Source organism: Capra hircus, chromosome 14, assembly GCF_001704415.2.
Source record: "Capra hircus breed San Clemente chromosome 14, ASM170441v1, whole genome shotgun sequence".
NCBI lineage: Eukaryota > Metazoa > Chordata > Mammalia > Artiodactyla > Bovidae > Capra > Capra hircus.
This window is the reverse complement of record NC_030821.1, coordinates 20,016,898-20,044,163: the sequence shown is the minus strand read 5'-3', so window position 1 is coordinate 20,044,163 and position 27,266 is coordinate 20,016,898. Positions and strand designations below refer to the sequence as shown.

At 38.6% G+C, this 27,266-nt stretch overlaps 1 protein-coding gene across 1 annotated transcript in view; it reads left to right on the top strand.

The window, feature by feature from the left end:
* RRM2B (ribonucleotide reductase regulatory TP53 inducible subunit M2B) overlaps positions 1-27,266 on the top strand; it is a 33,588-nt gene that overhangs the window by 1,491 nt on the left and 4,831 nt on the right. The window contains exons 2-8 of the mRNA XM_018058322.1: positions 7,698-7,853; positions 12,817-12,933; positions 13,676-13,809; positions 14,373-14,467; positions 17,967-18,100; positions 21,539-21,643; positions 23,402-23,515. Coding sequence (XP_017913811.1) covers positions 7,698-7,853; positions 12,817-12,933; positions 13,676-13,809; positions 14,373-14,467; positions 17,967-18,100; positions 21,539-21,643; positions 23,402-23,515 — 855 coding nt within the window. The remainder of the gene's footprint in view (positions 1-7,697; positions 7,854-12,816; positions 12,934-13,675; positions 13,810-14,372; positions 14,468-17,966; positions 18,101-21,538; positions 21,644-23,401; positions 23,516-27,266) is intronic.

Here is a 27,266-nt window from a genome sequence, read left to right as displayed (position 1 = left end):
TCCTCTTTTGAAACAAACATTGTCCTACTCTAATGGGACAATTCAGATATTTTTGTTTGTGGTGGTAGCTCCAACAGTTCAGACTTAAGACCTGGAAGTTAATTTTTATTTGTTACCCCTATCTTGGTACAGACCCACAAAGACAGAGGCAGAACTTTAGATCTAGAGTGAAGTTCAGTGAGCACCTGTTTCACAGTTTTTAACTTGAGATGCAAGGATGCCTCAAGTACTTTATTTCTATAGATATATTGGTGCAGCTTGGGCCACCTGCATCAGAATCACCTGGAAAATGTTGTGAGAAATGTAAATATCTGGGTCTACCCCCCAGATATAGTGAATCAAAGTCTCTTGGGATGGGTTTGGGACTGCATTTTTAACAAGCACTTCAGATGATCCTGGTACACAGTTTTGTTTTGGGTATGCCAAGCAGCATGTGAAACTACTCCTACCAGGGGTCAAACATGTGTCCCCTGCAGTGGAAGCAGAGTCTTAACCACTGGGTCGTGGGACACATATTTTAAGAACACTGTCTTAAAGAGTTTATAGATGAGCTTGAAGGGGGTTTATGAATCTCCTGAAGTTTGTAGGTTTTATATGTGCAGCTGTGAATTTCTAGAGAAAGGGGGTCCAAAATTTTGATAGTTTCCCCAAATTAACTATCATTAATCTAACTGATAGTCCCTGTTTTCAAAATGATATGCCCAGGACCATACAACTCAAGTTTAAAACCAAGTTCTCACTCCTGGACCAGTAGTACACCTGTTTTGTCAGATTTGGTGGGAATAGGAAAATGAAAATGAAAACACCTACGAATAGTGTATAACTCTGACAGCATCCAAACATTCTACTCCACCCGAGGAGAAAGAGAGAGGTGAAGGCCAGCAAATGAAAGTAGTGTAATTGGAGGTGGATGGGAGGAAGGGGCTGTGTGGAATGCCAGTCTAGATCAGTGCAGGGTGAATGCTAGCTGGGGAGTCTTAACCCAGATGGCTGCCCTCGCATGTCCTGGCACTTCTTGGGACCAGGTGTCCAGAATCAGGAAGCACCATTCTGAAAAAGACAGTGGAAAGTTACCAAGGAATGCTTATGAGAAACTGTTTCACATTTTCCTCACTTGAGCATTTGCAAACAGCAGTTACAACAAATTAGTTGTCTACTTTCAGTCTTACCAGCTGTCCAATCCTGTTTACCACTGCCAAATTAATCCATCAATAAACCTATGCCTCCATGCCACTTCCCTCAAATAAATACTCCCCAAAGGGTCTTAATTCCTGCACCTAACTGCCCAGCTCTTCGCCCTGGCAAAGCAGCTTTTTCATGTTAACCACTATGTCTTAATTCAGGCTGTCATTTCCACCTCTGAAATAGACACTATTGTTGCTACCAAAACCTAGGATTTTCTCTTTTCTAATTCAGCCTACACATGGATATTCAATTTCTCTTTCTCATGGTACCCGTGTTCATATTAATTCCTACTCAGAAACTTTCCATGACTCTCCATAGGAATGATTTTAAACTGTGCACCACGATGAATGCCAGCACCTGGGGCTGGGGGCAAGTGGGAAGAGTTGAAGTCTGAGCCTCCTAGCTCCCCCAGATGTTTGGAAATCTTTGACCCAGAAAATTCCTAATGCCTTAGTCCCATTGATACCCATAAAGTGTATACTTTAGGGAATTCCTCTTCATCTCATCCTGATCCTTTGCTTTAGCCGAGTCAGGTCGCCTCTGCCTTTGCTTTATGGCCGTTTCTGTCGCTTTTAATCCCAGCTGCCTCTTCCTCCACCTGCTCCGTCTCTGTCAGGAGAAATACCTGCATTCCCTGGTCTGTGCTCTCAGCTGTGCTGCTGTTTTGTATCTTCTCCCTGAATAATCACATCCATCCTCTTGGCAACTACTAATAGGATCTTCACGCCCTGAGAGAGGAGTGGAGAGCGTGCTCTACCTACCATAGTGTTATATTTTCAGCTTCCTTCTTGATGTCTTGAAACTGAGCCCCTTATCTTCTTTATTGATCAAATTGATTTTTAAAAGCTTTCGTGTTTGTTAACTTCTTACTGTTGTTAATGACTTGGGTTGGTGGGGGTGTTTATTCAGATGAAATTCTTGTTAAGCATGTAATGTGAGAAGCAAGAGTTTTTGTCTGATTTATTCAGTTATTCTCCAGGTGCTGAGCACTTTCTGACATTAGAGAGACCACACGGTTCTTCAGAGCACACTTGGAAAAATTGTGAAGTGTTTTCTGCCTTCTTCTGGTTTTATTTTCTTCCATTGTCCCCCACATTTAGAAAGTTTTCCAGTTCTTAAAAATGGCCCATGCCATCATGACTTTTCTCATATTGTTCTTTACTCCTAAAATATGAGTTCTTAGCCCACATCCACAGAGAGTGCCCTGGAGAGCCTAGAATTTGGGGATATATGATCCTCTTGACAGTATTTTAAAATGTGTGTGGATTTTTATCATCAGGAAAATAAGCAGTATTATCATCTCTAGCCCAGTTCTAAGGTCTGTGTTCATTAAAGCCCCTCTCTTCACAAGGCAGGATCTTTCCCAATAGCCTCCTAATTCAGCTTCTTAACAATCCACATATTACCATGATGGAACAGGACGAATATATGTATTCAAATGTGCCTTTCATTTGAACATCATTTAAAGATAGTTGTCATCAGCAGTTTTTGCAGATCCAGATGTTGATCAATTATCAGCATTTTCAAACTCCATTCAGAGCAAGGGTGCTTAGTGCCAAAGGGTTGCTGCTTATGATGTCATTCCCAATTGTCAGTATGGTGCACACAGCAAACACAGTGAAAGTAAAGAAGTCTCGCTCTGCGTATAGACCTGTACCCCTGGGACAAAACACATAACAAAAAGAGAAATGCAAAACCATCTCAAAATGCTGCGTAGTGGTGATGAAAGCAAGTGCAGTCTACAAGAACTCAAGGAAGAACAATGTGGGCCAAGATAAGTTTGAAATATTCGTTGACTGCAGATCTCAACCTTTTAAATTGGGATTTGAATAGCTCAATTTTTAACCCTTTCCAGCAATTTTCTAATTACTTCATGAATTATAGAAGACCACCTTTCTAAGGCCAGAAACATCCCAACAGTTAATAGTAACACAATAACAATTTAAAAAGTTTGTAACACTTGAGAATATGCAAAGTACTTTTATTTATATTAGCTCCTCTGATCCTTATAACATTCCTTTTAAACAAGTAGGACAAACGTTAGTCTTTAATTTACAGGTGATGATGATCAGATTAAATGACTTGCCTGAAAGCATGAATAATAATATTAAGTGCTTACTGTAAGTGAACACAGTTTTGTACTATAATGTACACTGTGGAGTGAAATACGGTCATTTGGTTTATTTCATGATCTGATGTAGAGGTAGCAGTGTCCAAAATGCTGATTTTTAATCTCATCTTTACTGTCTTATCATTCACCTGGGAAACACATCCTCCTCAACAACATACTTCATGATCTCATTATACATGGTGACTTTAATCTGGTGAAGGGGAAGGCGAATGCATTCTGAGAACGTTTTACTCTATTTTGAGTTTTACGCTATTTGTACCAGTTAAAAACCACTGCTTTAAGCCTTATCAGTTTGGCTGGTTTTCACCAGCTTCAAATCACTTTGGTTCTTTCAACTCTATTTCTAATGAACTCATTTTTATTTTTACTTTTTCCTAAAGTCATATTTGATGATGTCCTCCTGTCAGTTCACTAGTTACATCAGCTGTTGTTATTGTTCAGTTGCTCAGTTGTGTCCAACTCTTTGCGACCCCATGGACTGCAGCACACCAGGCTTCCGTGTCCTTCACCATCTCCAGGAGTTTGCTCAAACCCATGTCCATTGAGTCGATGATGCCATCCAACCATCTTGTCCTCTGTCACCCCCTTCTCTTCCTTCCCTCTATCTTTGCCAGCATCAGAGTCTTCTCCAATAAGTCGGCTCTTCGCATCAGGTGGCCAAAGTATTGGCACTTCAGCATCAGTCCTTCCAATGAATATTCAGGGTTGATTTCCTTTAAGATTGACTGCTTTAGTTACATCAGTACCATTTGTTTAGCAGGAGACAGTACAATTGGTCCTTGAATAACAGGGGGGTTGGGGCACTGACTTTTGGCAGTTGAAAATCCTGATATAACTTTTCAGTTGGCATTCTGTATCCACTGTTCTGCATCCACTGATTCAATCAACTGCAGATGGAATAGTATTGTTATTGGAAAAAAATCCACAGATAAGTGGACCTATGTGTTTCAAACCTGTGTTGCACAAGGGTTAATTGTAGTGTATACTCTTTTTAGGGGCTTCCTGGGTGGCTCAGTGGTAAAGAATCCACCTGCCAGTGCAGAAAATGCAGGAGACACAGGTTCAGTCCCTGGGTGGGGAAGATCCCCTGGAGGAAGAAAATGGCAACCCACTCCAATATTCTTGCCTGGAAAATCCCATGGATGGAGGAGGCTGGTGGGCAGCAGTCCATGGGGTCACAAAGAGATGGACACCACTGAGTGAGCATGCATGCTCTCTTTTTAACTTTAGTTTATCTCACTGTTTTGAATTCAGGTTTTTAAATGGTTAAGAATCTGCCTGCAGTGCAGGAGACCTGAGCTCGATTCCTGGGTCAGGAAGACCCCCTGGAGAAGGGAATGACTACCCACTCCAGTATTCTTGCCTGGAGAATTCCATGGACAGAGGAGCCTACCGGGATACATACAGAACATGGGGTTGCAAAGAGTCGGACACAACTGAAGGACTAACACTTTCACGTCACACTGGCCCTAATCTAGCTGCCATCCACACATACAGAGATGTAGTTTAAGGCAAGGCTTTGAATTCCGACCTGTCTCAGTTCTAATCTTATGTCTGCCAGTTACCAGTTGTGGAATCCTGGATATGTTATTTACCTACTTCAAGATTTAGTTTTCTCATCTGTAAAATCAGAATACTATAACTATTTGACTAACTTGTTGTACAGATGAAGCAGAATAAATGTATATAAAGCATCTGTGTGGTGTCAGTTCAAAAGCAGCCTCAGTGCCAGACCTAGAGGACATGCTCTTATGTGTCCTCCTGTTATGGAGCCTGGAACTGCAGTGTCTCAGAATCTTACAGCTTTTTTGAGATTGCAAAGTCCTCAGTTCAGTTCAGTCGCTCAGTCGTGTCTGACTCTTTGCAACCCCATGGACTGTACCGCTCCAGGCCTCCCTGTTCATCACCAACTCCCAGAGTTTACCCAAGCTCATGTCCATTGAGTCAGTGATGCCATCCAACCATCTTATCCTCTGTCATCCCCTTCTCCTCCTGCCCTCAATCTTTCCCAGCATCAGGGTCTTTTCAAATGAGTCAGCTCTTCACATCAGGTGGCCAAAGTATTGGAGTTTTAGCCTCAACATCAGTCCTTCCAATGAACACTCAGGACTGATCTCCTTTAGGATGGACTGGTTGGATCTCCTTGCAGTCCAAGGGACTCTCAAAAGTCTTCTCCAACACCACAGTTCAAAAGCATCAATTTTTCGGTGCTCAGCTTTCTTTATAGTTCAACTCTCACATCCATATGGAAAAACCATGGTCTTGAAAAGACAGACCTTTGTTGGCAAAGTAATTTCTCTGCTTTTTAACATGTTGTCTAGGTTGGTCATAACTTTCCTTCCAAGGAGTAAGCATCTTTTAATTTCATGGCTGCAATCACCATCTGCAGGGACTTTGGAGCCCTAAAAAGTAAAGTCAGCCACTGTTTCCCCATCTATTTGTCATGAAGTGATGGGACCAGATGCCATGATCTTAGTTTTATGAAGGTTGAGCTTTAAGCCAACATTTTCACTCTCCTCTTTCACTTTCATCAAGTGGCTCTTTAGTTCTTCTTCACTTTCTGCCGTAAGGGGGGTGTCATCAGCATATCTGAGGTTATTGATACTTCTGGTAATCTTGATTCCAGAAGTTGAGTACAAGTTACGGTTTTGAGCAAAGTCCTCAATGGTGGCACAAATAAAAAACTTGACCACTTCCATTTTAGAAATTTACCTAAATATTTGTGGAATGAATATTGAGTAAATGCCAAACTATATGCTAAGCTCTAAGGATTCCACAAGTATAAATCTGTTTTTTACTGTTAAGAAGTAGAGTCTAGAGGAAACTGTAGACAGATAATTAAATTGTAATGAGCTATATGCTATCTTAGGCGTATAATCAAGGCCTTTGGTATGCTGAGGGGAGGGGTTTGTGAGGGTTCTCAGAGGAGGCTTGATTTGAATGGTTTTAAATTATTTCACTGATATATTGTGGTCTTATGTTAAATTTTTTAAAATCTAAAGGTATCCAATAATCAGAGCACAGGATAAACAGAGAGTAACAGTCTATTCACTTACTTGTGCACGGGTGCTAAGTTGCTTCAGTTGTGTCCGACTGTTTGCGACGCTATGGACTGTAGCCCATAGGGTCCTCTGTCCATGGGATTCTCCAGGCAAGAATACTGGAGTGCATGGCCATGCCCTCTTCCAGGGGATCTTCCTGACCCAGGGGCTGAACCTGCCTCCTGCAGCTCCTGCATTGCAGGTGGATTTTTTACTGCTGAGCCACTGGGGAAACTAATGTTTACTTGACACAGTACTCTCGAAATACCACAATAGGTAAAAAACTGGTCTCCATTCTTGCGATTAATATATATACATATATGTATGTATGTATGTATATGGCATTTTTCCCCTTTTAGAGCGCCATCCTCTTTCCAAGCAGCATGCATTTAGGTATGTGTTTCTTTATCCCACAAAGCTTTGAGACAGTCCCAGTGAGACCATATGCCATACAGAAATGTTAACATGTAAACAGCAAAAACCAGTTGGTACATGGGAAGGTTCAGACAAAGACTAAGTTGTTGGTAAAGAGTTTTCAGATGAGTATGATAATATTTCAGTTAAGATTAGACAAGAAAACTTTAAAATTAAAAAGCAGCTTATAATAGTAGCCTGTTCATGCCAGCCAGAGAAGGCAATGGCAACCTCCTCCAGAGTACTTTTGCCTGGAAAATCCCATGGACGGAGGAGCCTGGGAGGCTGCAGTCCATGGGGTGGCAAACAGTTGAACACGACTGAGCGACTTCACTTTCACTTTTCAGTTTCATGCATTGGAGAAGGAAATGGCAACCCACTCCAGTGTTCTCGCCTGGAGAATCCAGGGACGGTGGAGCCTGGTGGGCTGCCATCTCTGGGCTTGCACAGGGTTGGACACGACTGAAGTGACTCAGCAGCGGCAGCAGCAGCATTCATGCCAGCATTCTGTCTCGGTGAGAGGCACTGAAGGGACATTTTGTCCGCAGCTTTAGAAATTTGCCCCCTGTGACATTTACGGGTCTAGTTTTTTATACTTATCCTCAGAGTAACAATAACGGCAATAATATTTTGAGTGATTATTATGCACCAGGCTCTGTTTAAAGCCTTTTTATCATCAAAATTAATCTCTAAGGTAAGTGTTATGTTACTGATGAGGAAACTGAGACTCAGAGAAGTTAAGGAACTTCCTAGAGCCACGCACTTAAGCAAACACCATTGACCAGCTACCAGGTCACAGTAAGGATTCGAGCTGGGGAGACTGGCTCCCAAACTGTGCTGTCTCCCTAACTCTCCCCGACGTGTGTTAGATGTGAATAAAGGGGAATCTCTACATAAAACGGGTGTTTGTACTTTATTTTTCAAAGACGTTATCTTCAGATCCCAATGAAAATGGAGCAGAGTCAGATGAAGAGCCGCTCCTAAGAAAGAGCTCTCGTCGGTTTGTCATCTTCCCAATCCAGTACCCTGACATTTGGAAAATGTATAAGCAGGCGCAGGCGTCCTTCTGGACAGCAGAAGAGGTAAGTAGCATCGCCGTCATCAGCAGACATGTTCTCTAGGGTAGTGTTCACATTTTCTATTACAGGATATTAACATTTTTGAACGTACACTGGAAAGTACCCTGGATGAGATCAGTTGTATATGATAATGTTTGAAATTCCTGAGACCGAATACAGCGTTCTCCAGTGTTTTGTGTTTAGACTTCTACCTGTAAACATGTTTTCTTCTGCAAAAATGTCATCTCAGTCTGCCAGATTTTTACCTCTAATATGTTTTTGAACGTTGTCCTTTTTTTTTTTTTTTTTGGCATTTTTAATTCTTGGTTGAGCTGAATCTTTGTGGCTGCATGCGAGCTTTCTCTAGTTGAGGTGAGCGGGGGCTACTCTTTGCCGCGGTGCGCCTGCTGCTCGCTGTGGCGGCTTCTCTTGTTGCGGAGCGCAAGCTCTAGGTGCCTGGGCGTCAGGAGTTATAGCACGTGGGCTTAGTAGCTGTGCTGCCCTGGCTTAGCTGCCCCGCAGCATGTGGGCTCTTCCCAGACCTGGGATCGGACCCTTGTCCCCTGCACTGCCAGGCAGCTTCTCATGCACTCCACCACCAGGCAAGTCCCTATTTTGCATTTTTGAACAGACTTTTGGTTTGCTGTGACCAAATAAGACTAGTTTTTACTTCCAGTCCATGGAATAAGCAAATAAATCAATAAATTTGCAGCTATAGCTGATGGTGCTGAAAGAGCTGCCACACAAGGAATTTGCCCAGGCAATGTACTCAACTTCTGAACTGCTGGCCGGAATTCACCATGCTCCTCCCTGTCTGGCTCTGCCCTCAGCCACATCAAACCTGGCACAACTGCCCAAGCAGACAGGACAGCTGTGGAATGTTTTCTCTTACTGTGGCAATTTCCCCTAGGAAATGAATTGAATACAGAAAATTAGAAAATGCTCGCTGGTTTGGTAAGGACAGTTGGTCATGCAAGCAGTTGCTCCATAGTCTGTAAATAATCATTGTTTTCATATTTGAATGTAATGGATGATACCTGTATATCACTCTGTTCTCTGGGTGTGCATATTTGCCTGTATACTGCATATAGATGTAACTATTTGTGTAGATATATTTGGATCTATCCATCTATTGGTATCTATAGATCTGTTTATTTACCTTTTTTTGTGGTTGAAAAATTGATTCTTTATACACACTGTTAAGAGTGCAGGTGCTGGAGCCAGCTGAGGTTCAAATCCTGGGTCTACCACGTACTAGCTGTCCACTGGGGAAGTTGCTCTAGGAAGCCGCTCTGTATCCTCGTCAGTAAACTGGGCTGATAGTACCTAGTTCATTGGGTGGTTGTGTGGATTCATTAGCTGTGTAGAATGTTAGTGGGCATGTAGGAGAACCAAGTAAATGCAAGCTACTAGTTTATACAGAATGGAGGAGATTTGTACTAGATATCAGAAGGCACCAATTTTTGAAGCTTCTGTTACACTAATTTTATCCACCCACCCATTTTTGTTACTTTATATTTGTTAACATTATTAACATCTTTGTTATATTGTAGTTAGCATGTAGAGCAAAAAAACCCCCAAACAAACCAAAAACCCAGTATTTTCATATCGAGCCATAGTGGTAGGCACACCTGACGGTCCCTAACTGTGATTTTTAGAAAGCTTTTTGTTAAATGTCATTAAGAGAACAAACAGGTTACACAGGTGGCTTTTTCATTCATCATGTTAAGAAGGTACTTGTGATACTTGTGGAATTACATTTCATCAAGAAATTTCTTGGATCTTTTAAGAAGTGTACTATGTGTTGACTATGACTTAAAAATACTACTTTTGAAAAATTAAAATATACAGGTTGGTACATATTTTATGCTTCCCAGGTGGCTCAGTGGTAGAGAATCCAACTGTCAATGCAGAAAATGTGGATTTGATTCCTGGGTTGGGAAGATCCCTTGGAGGAGAAAATGACAGCCCACTCCAGTCTTCTTGCCTGGAAAATCCCACGGACAGAGGAGTCTGGTGGGCTACAGTCCACGGGGTCGCAAAGAGGCAGACAGGACTGAGCGACCTAGCACACACGCATGCGTGTACATTTTTTACAGACAGCTGATAGGAAGATTCAAATACGTAATTAATTGGGAAGTCAAACACATTTTTAGTTCCATGTATTATTCATTTAAACAAATTATGTAAGTTACAGTTTAATTATCTTTAGATTTCATTGTTTTACCAGTGATTTACCTTTTTTCTTAAATATGACTGATCGCTCAAGACTTGATTCAGAAGACAAAGGTCCGGTGTTTTGTTTTTTTTTTTAAAGCTATTTAGGCAGTTCTGTCGGAGAAGGCAATGGCACCCCATTCCAGTACTCTTGCCTGGAAAATCCCATGGATGGAGGAGCCTGGTAGGCTGCAGTCCATGGGGTCACTAAGAGTCAGACACAACTGAGCGACTTCACTTTCACTTTTCAGTTTCATGCATTGGAGAAGGAAATGGCAACCCTCTCCAGTGTTCTTGCCTGGAGAATCCCAGGGACGGGGGAGCCTGATGGGCTGCCGTCTACGGGGTCGCACAGAGTCAGACACGACTGAAGCGACTTAGCAGCAGCAGCAGGCAGTTCTGTTACCAATAGTTTACAATCAATCTTCCGATTGTGAAATTGAGAATTTATTCAAGTGAATAAAGCTGGGCAAAAAAATTTACCTTTTAGGAATGGAAAATAATGTAGATAAGTTTAATATTTAAGAGTGAGCATATTGTAATATTAAAATATAGTGTCAGGAGTATAATACACAAAAGCCAGGAAGATGTCAGTTTAACCTGAGTGAACTCTTAACATTATAGAATAGGACCTGACTTTTAGCTTGCATATTTTAAAAGATGCATGCAAATATTTCCTCTCTGCTCCATTGTATCCCCAACATTCAGCACAGTGCCTGTCATGTAGCTGGTGTTCAGTAAACATTTAAAACATAAAGTAATGGGAAAAGGATTTTGGAAAAGAACACAAATGATTGAAGAGATGAAACTTTGGTCTTTTTTGGAATAGTCAAAGAGATTAGGGCTTTTTAGAATAAATAAATAAAGAGCAAAAGACAATTCAGTTCAGTTCAGTCGCTCAGTCGTGTCTGACTCTTTGCTACCCCATGAACCACAGCACGCCAGGCCTCCCTGTCCATCACCAACTCCTGGAGTCCACCCAAACTCATGTCCATTGAATCTTTGATGCCATCTAACCATCTCATCCTCTGTCGTCCCCTTCTCCTCCTGCCCCCAATCCCTCCCAGCATCAGAGTCTTTTCCAATGAGTGAGCTCTTGGCATCAGGTAGCCAAAGTATTGGAGTTTCAGCTTCAGCATCAGTCCTTCCAATGAACACCCAGGACTGATCTCCTTCAGGATGGACTGGTTGGATCTCCTTGCAGTCCAAGGGGCTCTCAAGAGTCTTCTCCAACACCACAGTTCAAAAGCATCAATTCTTCTGCGCTCAGCTTTCTTTATAGTTCAACTCTCACATCCATACATGACCACCGGAAAAACCATAGCCTTGTTTAGATGGACCTCTGTTGACAAAACACATTTCAAATGTTTGTGAGATTACTATGAAACATTTGTAAGAGATCTTCCAGAGACAAAATCTACAAGGTACATTTAGAGACAATTTTAAAATTGTAGATTCTACCAAACTCTAGAGTACTTTACTGTTAATTCCAAGGACTAGTTCCAATAAACATTTTCCAAAATATTTCTATTCCCAGAGAAAGCTGTACCTATAAATTGTTTTAAAACCCAGATTATTACCTGTCTGACATTACTTCTGGGTATAAAAGTAGATTAACTAGCAGTAAAGTAGCAAGTACAACTGCTTAACAGGTGTCTAGTTATCTGTCTAACACGTTGGTAAATATTGTATAAAATGTTAAAGCCCTGGTTGTTGAAAATCATTAGTATATTCACCTCAGTTCCTTCTTTACCAGTTTCTAGCCTCTCTTTCCATTTTGCCCCTTCCTTCATTTCTTCTAGATTGCAGTTTTTCTCCCAACTTTATTGCTATAATTGACATATAACATTGTGTAGTTATAAAGTATACAACATATTGCTTTAATACACTTATGTATTGCAAAATGATTACCACCATAGTGTTAGTTAACACCTGTATCCCATCACATAGTTGCCATTTCTTTTACGTGGTTAGAATAGGTTAGGTTAATGTTTTGAAAGGACATCCTGGCCAGCTTCTCAATTAGCTAAAAGATAGAATTCTTCATAATGTTTTGATTTTGTTGTGTTCCTTTGTAATTGTGTTAGTTTGAGCTGATGTGATATAATAATATCGTAAAGTAGATGGCTTGCAAACAGCAGAAATTTATTTCTTACAGTTCTGGAGGCTGGAGATTCTAAGATCAAGGTGCCTACAGTTTTGATATCTGATGAGGGCTTGCTGCCTGGTTCATGTCTTCTTACTATGTCCACACATGGCAGAAGGGGCAAAGGAGTTCTCTGAGGTCTCTTATATCAGGGAACTAATCCCATTCATGAGGGTGATCTAATCACTTCCCAGGGTTTCCTGGTGGTTTAGCAGTAAAGAATCTGTTTGCCAATGCAGGAGATGTGGGTTCGATCCCTGGGTCAGGAAGATCCCCTGGAGAACAAAATGGCAACCCACTCCAATATTCTTGCCTGGAAAATACCATGAACAGAGGAGCTCGGTGCGCTACAGTCCATGGGGTCACAAAGAATTGGACATGACTTAGTGACTACACAGCAACAACAAATCACTTCCGAAAGGCTCCACCTCCAGATATCATAACATTGAGGATTAAGTTTCAATATGGATTTTGAGCGGGCACAAATAGTCGATAGCAAGAGTGATAACTTTTCATTTTTCACATTTTGCTGCAAAGATGTCCCACTTACCGTTGGGACAGAAGTCAGTTTTCTATATTTGAGAAGAATTTAAGTTAAATTTTTTGAAAATCTTTTTATTTCAGGTTGATTTATCAAAGGATCTTCCTCACTGGAACAAGCTCAAATCGGAAGAGAAGTATTTTATCTCTCACATCTTAGCCTTTTTTGCAGCCAGTGATGGAATTGTGAATGAAAATTTGGTGAGATTTTGGTTTCTATTTTTGTTCTCATTCAGCAGTTAAATGACAGTGATGGCAGTAAGATAATCAGACTGAACCTGAAAAATGTCTAAGAAATTAACCAAATGAAGCTTAACTCTTGAAAAATTTTTTCTGATGAAGTGTCAAAGGCAAGTGTTCATTTGTATTTGACCCCACCCCCCACAAATATCATGAAACCAAGCATATTGTACCAATAACGACTGCTTACAAGGCATAAGCATGAGTTTGTGTTTAGTCTTAGATAGTAATCCCAATAAAGAATCTGCACCTTAATAACCTTTCCAGAGCTCTTTAATAGAACACTGGGTCTGGCTCCCACTGTATTATGATTGGTTATAAGGCATGCTTTCTTACTAAAAAGAATGGGAAGATGCAAACTTTCGTTATCAACTGGTAGGGGCTTCAGTAGATCTACTTAAGGTCAATTCTACAAAGCAAAATAATTGTTTTTGGTAGATGTTCTAAAATTTATTTGGCTTTATAGGTAGTATTTCCAACTTACAGGTCAATTTATTTAATTGCTTAAGAATACAGTATGCAACTAATTGTGGTGGGTTAATGGATTAAACAGTACCACTTAGAATAATTCATAAGGTCTTTCTGACCTGTTTGTGGCATCACAGGTGATTCTTATGTGATAATTCTAATGTTCAGGTTCTGATTTACAGTGTTTAATGAGAGCCCGTAGGATCAGATATATTTATTTCCCTTGTTTTTTTAGGTGGAGCGCTTTAGTCAGGAAGTACAGGTTCCAGAGGCTCGCTGTTTCTATGGCTTTCAAATTCTCATCGAGAATGTTCACTCAGAGATGTACAGTTTGCTAATAGACACTTACATCAGAGATCCCAAGAAAAGGTATTATTGCTGAGATTTTATTTACAAAGCTCTATCTATCACTTGGTTATGTTGATGTTAGGAAACTAAATATAGGGGAAGATTATTCAAATATGGAAGTTTAGGAATACACTATTTTCTATTACTCAGTAATGTGTTGGGTTAAAAAAAACTTGCCTAGGACCAATAAATCTTTGGAAATTATAACTTAAAAAACTGTTCATCAGCACATTTTATTTAGAAATTAAATATTCTAATTTAGTCAGTTTTGTATCAGACCACTAGTTTGAGTTTTATTTTGACTTCTATAGTTTATGGACTTGCCAAAATACAGAGAAACTCCAGATTCTATGCATACCATAAATTGCGCAGAATCAAATATATTATGATTAAAAACAAGTGAATTGGGAATTTCCTGGTGGTCCAGTGGTTAAGACTTGGAACTTTCATTGCCATTTCAGGGCTCAGGTTTTGATCCCTGGTTGGGGAACTAAGATCCTACAAGTCTCGTGGTGCAGCCAAAAATGAAAACAAACAAAAAACCCAAGTGAATAACTTTGCCATTAATTCTTCTGTTTTTACAGAGAATTTTTATTTAATGCAATTGAAACAATGCCATATGTTAAGAAAAAAGCAGATTGGGCCTTGCGATGGATCGCAGATAGAAAATCTACTTTTGGTATGTAACTTTAATTTATATTTGATCAAATTTGCTTAGGTTATACAATACTATTTTACATGGTGTAATATCACTATTCCTAAGAATTAATTGGAAGCTGGTGAAAAAATAATCTAAATCTGTTATATATTCTGTTTATTAAATTAAAAGTTGAAAGATTAAAAGGTCAGTGCATAATTTCAGGTAAAGATGAATATCGGGGACAACCCAGAGGGATAGGGTGGGGAGGGAGGTGGGAGGGACACATGTATACCTGTGGCCAATTCATGTGGATGTATGGCAAAAACCATCACAATATTGTAAAGTAATTATTCTCCAATTAAAATAAATTGATTTAAAAAAAGAATCAAAGAATCAGTCACATAGACTCGGACAAGAATATTAGAGCAAGACTATATGCTTTGAGTAATGTTTATTTTTTTCCCTAAAATAAAGTCAGAGTCCTAATATTTTTCAGAAACAAATATATAGATTAGTGTACTCAATTAAGGCAAGAACAGTTTGCAATAACAGGCTTATTTTTCAAATAAGTTAAATGCAGACACCTTGTGGGATGAATTGAGATCCAATAACATTTTTTTAAGGAAAGAATTAACATGTCTCATATACAATAGTTGCTCAATAAACATTTATTACATTTAATTAAAATATTCAGATATTTGATATAAGTAGCCCTAAGTACCTTTCTTATTCTTATCTATTTCACAATTGATTGTCTTTACTTTCTGGTTTTATTCATTATGTGCAGAAGGAGATCTCAAAATTTTCAGTTTGTACTCCTTTGCACTCTTAAAAATTATTGAGGGCTCCAAAGTGATTTTATTTATATGGTTGTATCTATGGCAGAGAAGGCAATGGCACCCCACTCCAGTACTCTTGCCTGGAAAATCCCACGGACGGAGGAGCATAGTAGCCTGCAGACATTTACATATTAGAAATTAAAACCAAGAAACTTTCAAAATATTTACTAATTAATGGATATTAAATTAACAATAACAATCCATTATATTTTAAAATAAATAATGTATATTTATGCAAAGAAACACTGTATTTTTAAAAAAAATCAGTGAGAATAACCTAGTTTATTTTTACAAATCTTTTTAATGTCTGCTTTATAGGAGGATGGCTGGATTATATCTGCTTCTGCATTCAATTTGTTGCAGACTGTTGTTTTGGTTGAAGTATATGAAGAAAATCTAGCCTTCTTCAGACATGTAGTTACAAAAGGGAGGAGTATTTTACCAGGTTTTTCAGATTGTTGTGATATGTCATGTAGCCTCTGGAAAAACATCACTCTATATTAATGAGAGAATGATGGTAATAATGATAAATAATGCCTTAGTATCACTATGAAAATTGTTTTCACCTCACAGACCTTCTGGTCTGTGGATCTCCAGGGATTCCTGGCTAACACATTGAGAACCAGCGATTCAGTGTAAGATGTGGACAAGTAAGTAGTATATCAGGGAAGAAACACATATGTGGCATTGCCTTGAGTTCATTTTGATAATGAGAAAAGCAGTGGTTTTCAATGTGCATAAAAATCATCTGGAGAATTTTGGAAAAATTCTGCAGATTCCTGGTTCTCACCAGAGAGTGATCTGCATTTTATACCCAGCTAATTATCTCATGTGAAGAGCTGACTCATTGGAAAAGACTCTGATGCTGGGAGGGATTGAGGGTAGGAGGAGAAGTGGACAACAGAGGATGAGATGGCTGAGTGGCATCACCGACTCGATGGACATGAGTTTGAGTAAGCTCTGGGAGTTGGTGGTGGACAGGGAGGCCTGGCGTGCTGCAATCCATGGGGTTGCAAAGAGTCAGACACGACTGAGCAACTGAACTGAACTGAATTATTTCAAAATTGATTGAGAGGCACATGGTGAGAAACTGGCTTTAGAGAAAAACAAAGGGAAACATAAGTGTTCAATATGCAGTGAAGAGATTAGTGTGTCTAGGACATGATGGAAAATTATGGTGTGCCTCGTAGGAAGCATGTTTTCATGACACTACCAGAGAAGTAACCTAGAAAGAGAGAAAATACAGGAGGGCAGCAGTCATCCTATGGCAATCTGCTTAGTTTTTAAAAGTGTCATTTACTGCTTACTTTAAAAATATCTTTAAAGAACTTTAAAACATTAAATATACAGATTAAACTTTAATATATGTAATGAAATTACATTCAAACATCAAAAAAGTATAAGTTCCACAATCTTAATACATTGCATCATAGAGTTAGCTGCATGTTAAAAATATATACTTCCCTATCTCTAAGACAAATCATGATGCCTTTGCAATTCATTATAGCTTTTATAAGAAGCATTTTGAAAGTCTCTTTGTGGTTCACATCTATTCTTGAAAATTTGTAAAAAAAAAAGAAGGCTATTCTTTTTGGAGAGGATTATAGGATGATAAGGGGTGAAGTGAAGTGAAGTCGCTCAGCAAAGAGTCGGACACGACTGAGTGACTTCACTTCACTTCACTTCACCCCTTATCATCCTATAATCCTCTCCAAAAAGAATAGCCTTCTGTAATTATTTCTGTTATGATTTTCGTTCCGTAGCATTCATGTGTGGAGAAGGCAGTGTTAACCCACTCCAGTACTCTTGCCTGGAAAATCCCATGGATGGAGGAGCCTGGTAGGCTGCAGACCATGGGATAGCTGGGAATCGAATACCACTGAGCGGCTTCGCTTTCACTTTTCACTTTCATGCATTGAAGAAGGAAATGGCCACCCACTCCAGTATTCTTGCTTGGAGAATCCCAGGGACAGGGAAGCCTGGTGGGCTGCCATCTATGGGGTCTCACAGAATTGGACACGATTGAAGTGGCTTAGCAGCAGCAGCAGCATTCATGTGAATGCATAGCATAGTTAAAATGACAATGTTCCTCTTAGTCACAGATGTATAAAATTATAGTCTTGTTCCCTTACAAATAAATGTTCACGTGATATCACATTTATGTTGAAAAATGTCTCCATTTTAACTATCCATTCTTATTAACAGTAAGATGAAAATATAGTAATCTATGTAAATAAATGATAAAGCTCCATGCTAAAACAAGCAGCTCACTAGTCTAAAGAGCTATTTTTGTTTTCAAAGGGGTCAACCAAGCATAGTATGCAAACATACATGTATATACATACTGCATTCAAAAACATCTACCTGCACCCATACCCATAGGCATGTGTCGCACAGATAAATCACTTTTTTTTTTTTTTTGAGTGTGGAAGGCTCTCCAGATTTCAAGACCTGCAGGAGTCCAGTGTTGAACAAAGCACCTGAAGTAGAGGTGCTTTTCTGCTCTAGTAGGTTGAAGTAGCAAATTTCTTCCATCGAAGACTTGGCTGTCTTGTTGATTTTATTTTTGGCAAAACAGTTATGATATGGTTGTTAAAAAAATATATATGTAAAAACATATATTATCCATAGGTAAGCTTGAACATGTCTGCAGTATATATTAATATTTCAGAAAGTGAAGCTATTTTTTTCTCCCCTAGGGGAAAGGGTGGTGGCCTTTGCTGCTGTAGAAGGAATTTTCTTCTCAGGATCTTTTGCTGCTATATTCTGGCTAAAGAAAAGAGGACTCATGCCTGGACTCACTTTTTCCAATGAGCTCATCAGCAGAGATGAAGTAAGGAGTAAAGTCTTCTAGTTCTATTTGTATTCCTAGCTGGTGTTCATTCAGTTTTCTTTCCCTTGAAAATGCTTATGGTGACACAGATATCCTGGTAACTGAAATAAGAAGTCATTTCTTCCTTGGGTTTTAAGTCTGTGTTTTCCTCCTAGCTCTCTTAGTGTTTCTTCTCAACCTCTGTGCATCTTTATGCATCAAAGTACTCCTGAGTTCCCACCTTAGCCTCTTTCCTTCCCCTACATGGCCTCCTGGTTGATCTTATTTATTCCCATGGAATCATCTGCCACTTAGGTGCTTATAAAAACTACAACTTTATCTTTAGCCCAGTTATTCTTTCCTGAGCTCCAAACCCATATATTCACGTGCATGTTTAGATATTTTCCCCTGGAAGGCTCCACAGATATCTCAAGCCTAGTATTTCAGGAAATCAAACTCATCATTTTCTCCCAAATTATGTTCTTCCTGTTTTCTCTATGTCATTGAGCAAAGCTATCTTCTATCCAATCATCCAAATTTGAAATCTGGGAGTCATTTTAGATTGCTTCTTAATTTTTTTAGCCACATTCAGTCAGTAACTAAATCTTGTCTCTCTGTCTGCAACACTCTTTCCACCTTTACTACACCTCCTTTTTTCCAGCTCTTGATTACCTTCTCACAAGTTGCCACTTAAAACTTTCCTGACCCAATTAAGGAAAACTGACCACTCTTTCTTTTGCATATACCTTTGAAACCTGAACTTGTCCCTATTTTAGGTTCCATAACGTATACTGTACTTGTCTCTCTAAGCTCAAGTGCAGAAACCTTATCATTGATCTTCTTTTCTCAGGGTTTAGATGGTTACAGCCATTCTGCTCACATTGATTGACTTATCCTGGCTTCTTAGCTTATTTCCATATTGACCTTTTCAAGTTATTTAATTTCTCTGAGCCTCAGTTTCTTCAACTATACATCTTAACAGGGTTTTGTTAAAATACAATGAAATAGTATATATGAAAGTACTTTTCAAGTGCCACAAAATGCTTTGTGTAATTACATTTTGTTGTTTCATGTCTTTAAATTTCTAGTTATTTTAATTAATGTCATGTATGATTATTACAGAGAATTAAAAAATAAAATCATTCAGTCTCAAAACGCCTTTCATATTGTATTGATATTTCCTTCTAGACTATTTTCTGCATTTCTACGTTTCAGTTCAGTTCAGTCACTCAGTCGTACCCAACTCTTTGCGACCCCATGAATTGCAGCACACCAGGCCTCCCTGTCCATCACCAACTCCTGGAGTTCACCCAAATTCATGTGCATCAAGTCAGTGATACCATCCAGCCATCTCATCCTCTGTCGTCCCCTTCTCCTCCTGCCCCCAATCCCTCGGCTGAGTGCTGAAGAATTTATGCTTTCAAACTGCGGTGCTGGAGAAGACTCTTGAGAGTTCCTTGAACAGCAAGATCAAACCAGTTCATCCTAAAAGAAATTAATCTTGAGTACTCTTTGGAAGGACTGATGCTGAAGCTGAAGCTCCAATACTTGGGCCAACTGATGCAAAGAGCTAACTCAATGGAAAAGACCCTGATGCTGGGAAAGATTGAAGTTAGAAGGAGAAGAGGGCGACAGAGGCTGAGATGGCTGGATGGTATCACCAATGCAATGGACGTGAACTTGGGCAAACTCCAGGAGATGGTGAGGGACAGGAAGGCCTGGCCTGCTGCAGTCCGTGGGATTGCAAAGAGTCAGATACGACTAGGTGACTGAACAATAACATTTTAAAGGCCATCATACTTACTTGTAGATTTCTTTCCAGAAATACAATAACAATTTGTAGCACCACCTAACAATATATGAATATGTCTTTTCTACCACAATTGGGAAGTTCTTCCAATTCTCCTTAAGTAATCCTTCCTTCTCCATTGACTTCTGATATCTTCTTTATTATATATTAAGGATTCAAGTATACTAAAACCTGTTTCAAGGCTTTTCCTTTAACCTGTGTGACAAATTTCATGCTGTAACAAACTATTTTCATTATTATAGTCTTTTACGTTTTAATAATTAGTAGGCTAAATCTCAAAACTTTTAAAGTATTCCTGAAAGATTCTGCTCATTTAGTCTTGCAGATTAATGTTTTAACTTAAAAACAGTCCCACTGGGATTTTGATTGGAGTCGCTTTAAACCTCAAAATTAATTTTATTCTCTTATTGATTTAACAGTTACAAGTGCCTTCCTTTTTCATACTCATCTCTGTAATTGGTAGCTAGCTATTGGTTCTAATCGATATTTACATTATCACCTATCAGCAGTATATCTGAAATTCTGCCTTTGGTCATTTGAAATATCCTCTTGAGTCGAGTGGGAGGAGTATGTTTTACTAGTAAATTTTCTAAAATTAGTTATTTAAAGAGGCTTTTTCTTGTTTGTTTTTTTTTTTAATGATTTCTTCTGGGAATGACAATTTAACTAGGAAAATAATCCTTGGAATACAGCCTTTGATTTGAGCCTCATCTTTCAATTGTCTTTGGTTTTTTGTTGAGTCTTTTAGAAAAGGGTAAACAGCTGTGATGTTTAATCCTCTAAAGTGCATATTCCTTCCTTCCTCTCCTCCCTTGTTGGCTTACAAAATTATTTCTTTTTCTGTGTAGTTTAGAAATGTTAATTGACTCTGCCTGGTTGTCAGTATCTAATTGTTAATTTTGTTTAGAACTCCATCATCCTTCTATGTCTCTGACCACCTTCTCTTTTTCGTTTTGACTTTTTGAAAAATTTTTCAGTTGTTTTCAGCTTTATACCGTCTGTTCTGTGTTTTGAAATTCCAGTTATTGTAGGCTGAGTCTCCTTGCACTGTTTTCCAATTATTTAAGATTCTATAACATTTCATGTATTTGCACAACAATTCTATTCTCAAGGTATTTCACAAATTTGTTTACTTCTGTCTTGAGTTTTCTGCAATGTCATTTCTGCTTTACACAGCTTCAGATGGTATCCTTAATTCTTCAGTTTCCATTTTCCTCGCACTGAATTTATTTTTATCTTGAACCATTCTTGTTTAATATAACTGTTGTGTTTTTGAAATCTGAGTTTTTCAATCTGTCTTAATTTTTAAAAAGTTAAAAATAAATTAATTTTATTTTTGGTTTTTCTTACTTTGGTTTCCTTTCCAAAATGCTTTTGGTTGCAGATTTGTTGGTTTTGTTATTGTTCGTTAATTCTTCTTTCATGTTAATTAACTGAGATTCGCTGGCCTTGAAAATTTTTCATTATAGGTTATTATGATTGGCATTTTAATGAGATTTGGGGAAAAGAAGATCCTGGCCCTGTTAATCCTTCTTCCATCTTCCAGAAGTTCAGTGTTGCATTCCTAGCTTATATAAAGCCTGATATATCACTGTGTGAAAATAACTGATAAAACGTTCTTTGACAGTGGTATTTTTCTTCTGTTTTAGGGGCTTCACTGTGACTTTGCTTGCCTGATGTTTCAATACTTGGTAAATAAGCCTTCAGAAGAAAGGGTTAGAGAGATCATTGTTAATGCCGTTGAAATTGAGCAGGTAAGCAGGGATGCTTATATAAGTAGCACATCTCTCTTTGATGTTTGACTGCTTTAGATTGACTCATGAAATTGCCATTTTGTAGGTCAAAACATATATCAGAAATATTCTATGGTCAACCTGGCAGTACCAATAGATGATGTATTACAATTATTATGTCAAGTTAAAATTTGGCTTATAAGCCAGTCTTTATTATATATTAAGATTTTATGTATACTAAAATTTGTTTCAGGACTATTTTAAAATTTCAGTTATATATCAAATTTCATGCCATACCCAAATATTCTAATTATCTTAGCTTTAGATTTTTAGATTTTTAGCTACTAGAGGGCAGTGATGGTTTCTTGTTTTGAATTCCTTTTTTTTTTTTTTTTTAAATTTTTATTTTAAATTGGAGCATAGCTGCTTAACAATGTTGTGGTAGCTTCAGGTATACAGCAAAGTGACTCAGCTATACATGTACATGTATCCATTGTCCCCTATTACTCCCCTCTCATCCAGGCTGCACGTAACACTGAACAGAGTTTCCTTTCCTATACAGTAGGTCCTTGTTGGTTGTATTCTTAAAAAACTAGCAAGATATCTAGCTCTAAGCATGCATCCTATGTTCATAGAATGAAGAAATAAATGAATTAGTGAATAGTAAAATGTGATTTATGGGCATGTAAAGATCTCTAAATAGAAAGACACAGATGCTTCACTTAGAATGTATTTTTATCATTTGAAAGAGCTAGTTGAAAAATAAGTAAGTTTTTACACTTAAAAAAAGTTTTCATATTTGAAGAGAGAAAAGTCATAAAATGGATTTTGGTATTTTTTTAGAATTTATCTGTTTTTTATTTATTGGTTTGGCTGCATTGGGTCTTAGGTGCAGCATGTGCACGAGAGCTCAGTAGCTCTAAGGCATATGGGCTCTTACTTCCCCGACCAGGGATCAGACTTGCAACCCCTGAATTGCAAGGCAGATTCTTAACCACTGGACCACCAGGGAAATCCCAGATTTTGGTATCTTGTATCACTTTTAGAACTAAATCCAAATGGTTAATATGTTTATTTTTCCTCTATTAACACTTCACCACTGTCATTAAGAATCTGCCTACAATGCAGGAGACCTGGATTCAGTTCCTGGATTGGGAAGATCCCTGGGAGAGGGGAATGGCAATCCACTGCAGTGTTCTTGGCTGGAGGATTCCATGGACAGAAGAGCCTGGCAGGCTATAGTCTGTGGGGTTGCAAAGAGTTGGACACAACTGAGTGACTTTCACTTCGCTGTCATTCAATACAATGGAGTTCAGTTTGTCTCCCAATGCTCAGATCCATTTCTAATACTTTCTCATTTTCTCTGTTAATTGTTTTTTCTTTCCCAGCTCCCTTTTAAGTCATGTTCACCACAGCAATCATCTTAGGTGAATCTTTTTCTAGATATTTCACAACAAAATATCTCCTTTCTTTCTATTGAGAAAGCATATAAATTTGGGTCCTACAAGTACTACTTTAAAAATACCAGTAATGTAGTAGTTAGTTTCAGTTTACTTTGGCTACTTGAGAATGTGAAATAGTGTGAATAGCAGCACCCCAAACCTTTTAAGCAAATGGGCATTGTTGGCCATGTTGCAAGAATTAATGCTAGTGTACTTTCCTCAAACAAGATCAGTGATTTAGAAGATTAAGAAAGCTAAAACCCTCTTTTTCTTTGGAAAATATTTATTATTTATTGTTCTTTCTTTGTACTTTATTCTGTTTTTATTTATGTCTCAGGAGTTTTTAACAGAAGCCTTGCCAGTTGGCCTCATTGGAATGAATTGCGTTCTGATGAAACAGTATATTGAGTTTGTAGCTGACAGACTGCTTACAGAACTTGGATTCTCAAAGGTAAGGTGTTTCAAACATATTACTATTGGCTAAAATGTTATAATCAGGTAAGGACTCCAAAATACATACTATATTTCACTGAAAGCGTTTGTAACACACTAGTCTTATTTTTTTTTAACGTTAAACTTTTTAATATGTATTGGAGTATAGCCAGTTAACAATATTGTGATAGTTTCAGGTGAACAGCAAAGGGACTCAGCCGTACATATACATGTATCCATTCTTCCCCAAACTAGTCTATTTTGTAAATTGTCCATGAAAGGCTTGTTTTACCCGAACCAGTTGATTTTGCAAAATCCTTAAATGAAACTTAAAATGAAATTCATTAACAGAAGTAGGAGGCTGATAAATCATAGAACTAATAAGCTCAATAAATTATTTTATAATAATTGTAGGTATCTGTTTACTAGGACCATCTTTAAGTAGTTGGATTTAACATGCCAATATATGTTTACCCTGAGGTAAATCCCCATGTGTCTCTGTTGTAATTTGAGGCTTAATGCTTTTAAGTAGGAAATCATTATTAGGAGGACATTAGCTGTCATAATTTGACCCTTTGAAGTCAGTTGTCTTTAAGTTATTTCTGTCATTTTGTTTATCAGAGATAATGTACCTGAATTTTCATGGGTGTCTTTCACATGAGATGGAGGCTGCAGCCACACTACCTGGGTTTGAAGCCCGATTCCACCACTTGCTAGCAATGTGACCTTAGGCAAATCGCTTAACCACTGTCTCAGTTTCCTTATCTGTAAAATGAAGATAATAGCAGTGATCCTTACCACAGATTATTGGAGAAGGAAATGGCAACTCGCTCCAGTGTCCTTGCCTGGAGAATCCCATGGACAGAGGAGCCAGGTGGGCTGCCGTCCACGGGGTCACAGAGAGTCGGGCACGACTGAGCGCACATGCACCACAAACACCTGCTGATGAGCCGGCACACCTAGGGCACTTAGAATAGTGTCACACATGCAGGAAGTGAGCACCCGGTGGCCACGTGGTATGCATCATAAATGTGACACTCATCACAGTTTCCTGTGTATCAATATTATACTGTTAATTAGAAATGTTAGGTTCCGATTTCTCATGGGAATAGAAGTTTAAGTTATTGAGAAGCCTTATAAAATCCATGATGCTTGTGGGTAATCATTAACTCTCTTGATAATGCACTTATTTTCTGGTAACTACAAAGATATTGTGATGAGAATCAGATGGGACAAAGGTTTTTGGTAATTATAAATTGTAAAATATCACTATTGCTTTAGGTGCAAGATCCTCTCTTTTGCTGATCATTAATGAGATAAAGATATGACCTCTGAAATTTATAAATTGTGTGTTAAAAGAAATTGTTTTTCTTTCTAAGTTACATGTTTATCATAATAAAACTAATTTGCTTCCTTAAAGCCTTAAAATGAACTCACTATCTTTTAACCCACCACCATATGTTTACACCCACACATCCTCCTTCTACTTATTGGAAAATTACAGACCTGTGGGTCTAGTTTTCCTTGGAAAGTTTGCTAATTGTAGGTATACAAAACATGCCTCCTAAGAAAATCTGGACACAGTACAAAACCTCAGTCTCCACAGGCCTTCAAACTATCTCAGTAAATTCCAAAAAGCAGAAATTATACTGACTCTTAGATTTCAATGCAATAAAATTAGAAATGAATAATAAAGGATTACCAGAAAGTTCCATCTACTTAGAAGTCAAAACTGTGTCCTTTAAAATGAGATTAAAAATGCAAACATAAACTAAATGACAATAAGATTACTGTATCTCACAATTTGTAGATGCAACCAAACGGATCCCCAGAGGAAAATTTGTATCCTTCAAGGCATATATTAAGAAAGCGAGACAATTTTAAATGCATGAGCTAAAAAACTTTGAACTCAAGGAGCTAGAAAAGAAATTATTTTTATAATGATAATTTTGGGGCTTCCCTGGTGGCTCAGACAGTAAAGAATATGCCTGTAATGTGGGAGTCCTGGGTTCAGTCCCTGGGTTGGGAAGATCCCCTGGCGAAGGGAAGGGCAACCCACTCCAGTATTCTGGCCTGAGAATTCCATGGACAGAGGAGCCTGGCGGGTTACAGTCCATGGGGTCGCAAAGAGCTGCACACGGCTGAGGGACCAACACACTTTGGTAAAATAAGAGGTTATTTAAATTAGCAAATGGTTGTCACTTATACAGAATTCCAAACAGAAGCCACATTAATGCTGTTTTCAACTTAGTTTTGGGTTAGTCAGTAAATATTCAAGTACTTGTGTGTGTCAAAACCAAGCTACTTGATTGAGGCTGGCCTTAGCTGTTTTGCTCATGCGGTGAGTGATTTGGAAGATGCTCAGTTTTAAAATCTAGTGACCCTATGACTACTGTCCAGTGCACTTTCCACTGTATCCTGCCATGAGTGAAAGCTCACATTTTTACTGCCTTTTAACAGTTTCTGACACAGTTTCAGAGTTCCACTACATCAACCACACCCAGCATGTCTGCTTTTTTTGGGAAAAAAATACACATAGCTTTATTAAGATATAAATGACAGAACATGCAATAGGCCTATTAATAATGTACAATTCAATGGTTTTTGGTATATTTGCAGAGTTGTACAACTATCACAACAATCTATTTGAGAACATTTTTATCCCTCCACAAAAAGATTCTATTCCCAGTTAGCAATCAGTCACTTACCTTTGTTTCTTCCATCCCCCCATAGCCCTGCTGTTGCTGCTTAGTTGCTTCAGCTGTGTGTGACTCTGTGTGACCCTATGGACTGCAGCCTGTGTGGCTACTCTGTCCACGGGATTCTTTAGGCAAGAGTGCTAGAGTGGGTTGCTATGCCCTCCTTCAGGGGACCTTCCCAACCCGGGGATCGAACCCCAGACTCCTGCCTTGCAGGCAGACTCTTTACCCTTGAGCCACCAGGGAAGCCCCCACCATAGCCTAGGCATTACTAATCTAGTTTTTGTCTCTTCAGATCTGCCTATTTTGTAATTCCCACTTCATATAAATGGAATCATACAATATATAGTGCATACTGTATACTGGTACATGGTATATACAAAGTCAATATAATGTTTTAAAGTTCCATTCACGTTAGCATGTATCAGTACTTTTTTTTCCTTGTTATGGCCAAATAATATTGCATTGTATAATTATACCTAATTTTGTTTATCCACTTATCGGTTGATGGTGGCATTTGGGTGGCATTTTTTGGCTATTATGAATAATGCTGCTATTAACATTCTTGTGTAAGTTTTGGTGGGAAAATATGTTTTCATTTATCTTGGATACATAACTAGAAAACAAACTGTTGAGTCATATAGTGACTCTATCTTTAATCGTTAGAGGAACTACCAGACTGCATCATTTTATATTAACACCAGCAGTATACGAGGGTTCCAATTCCTCCACATCCTCACTAACACTTACTGTCTTTTTTTTCCTTCCAATTTTGTTGAGATATAATTGACATATAGTGTTGTTTAAGTTCAAGGTACACAGCATAATGATGTGACTTCCATACATCATGAAGTGATAACCACAATAAGTTGTCTTTTTTACTACACACCTACAGCCATCCTGTGTGTTTAGTCGCTAAGTCATGTCCAGCTCTTTGCGACCCATGGATCATAGCCTGCCAGTCTCCTCTGTCCATGAGATTTCCCAGGCAAGAATACTGAAGTGGGTTGCCATTTCCTTCTCCAGGGGATTTTCCCAGGGGATTCTCCAGGGATTGAACCCAGGTCTCCT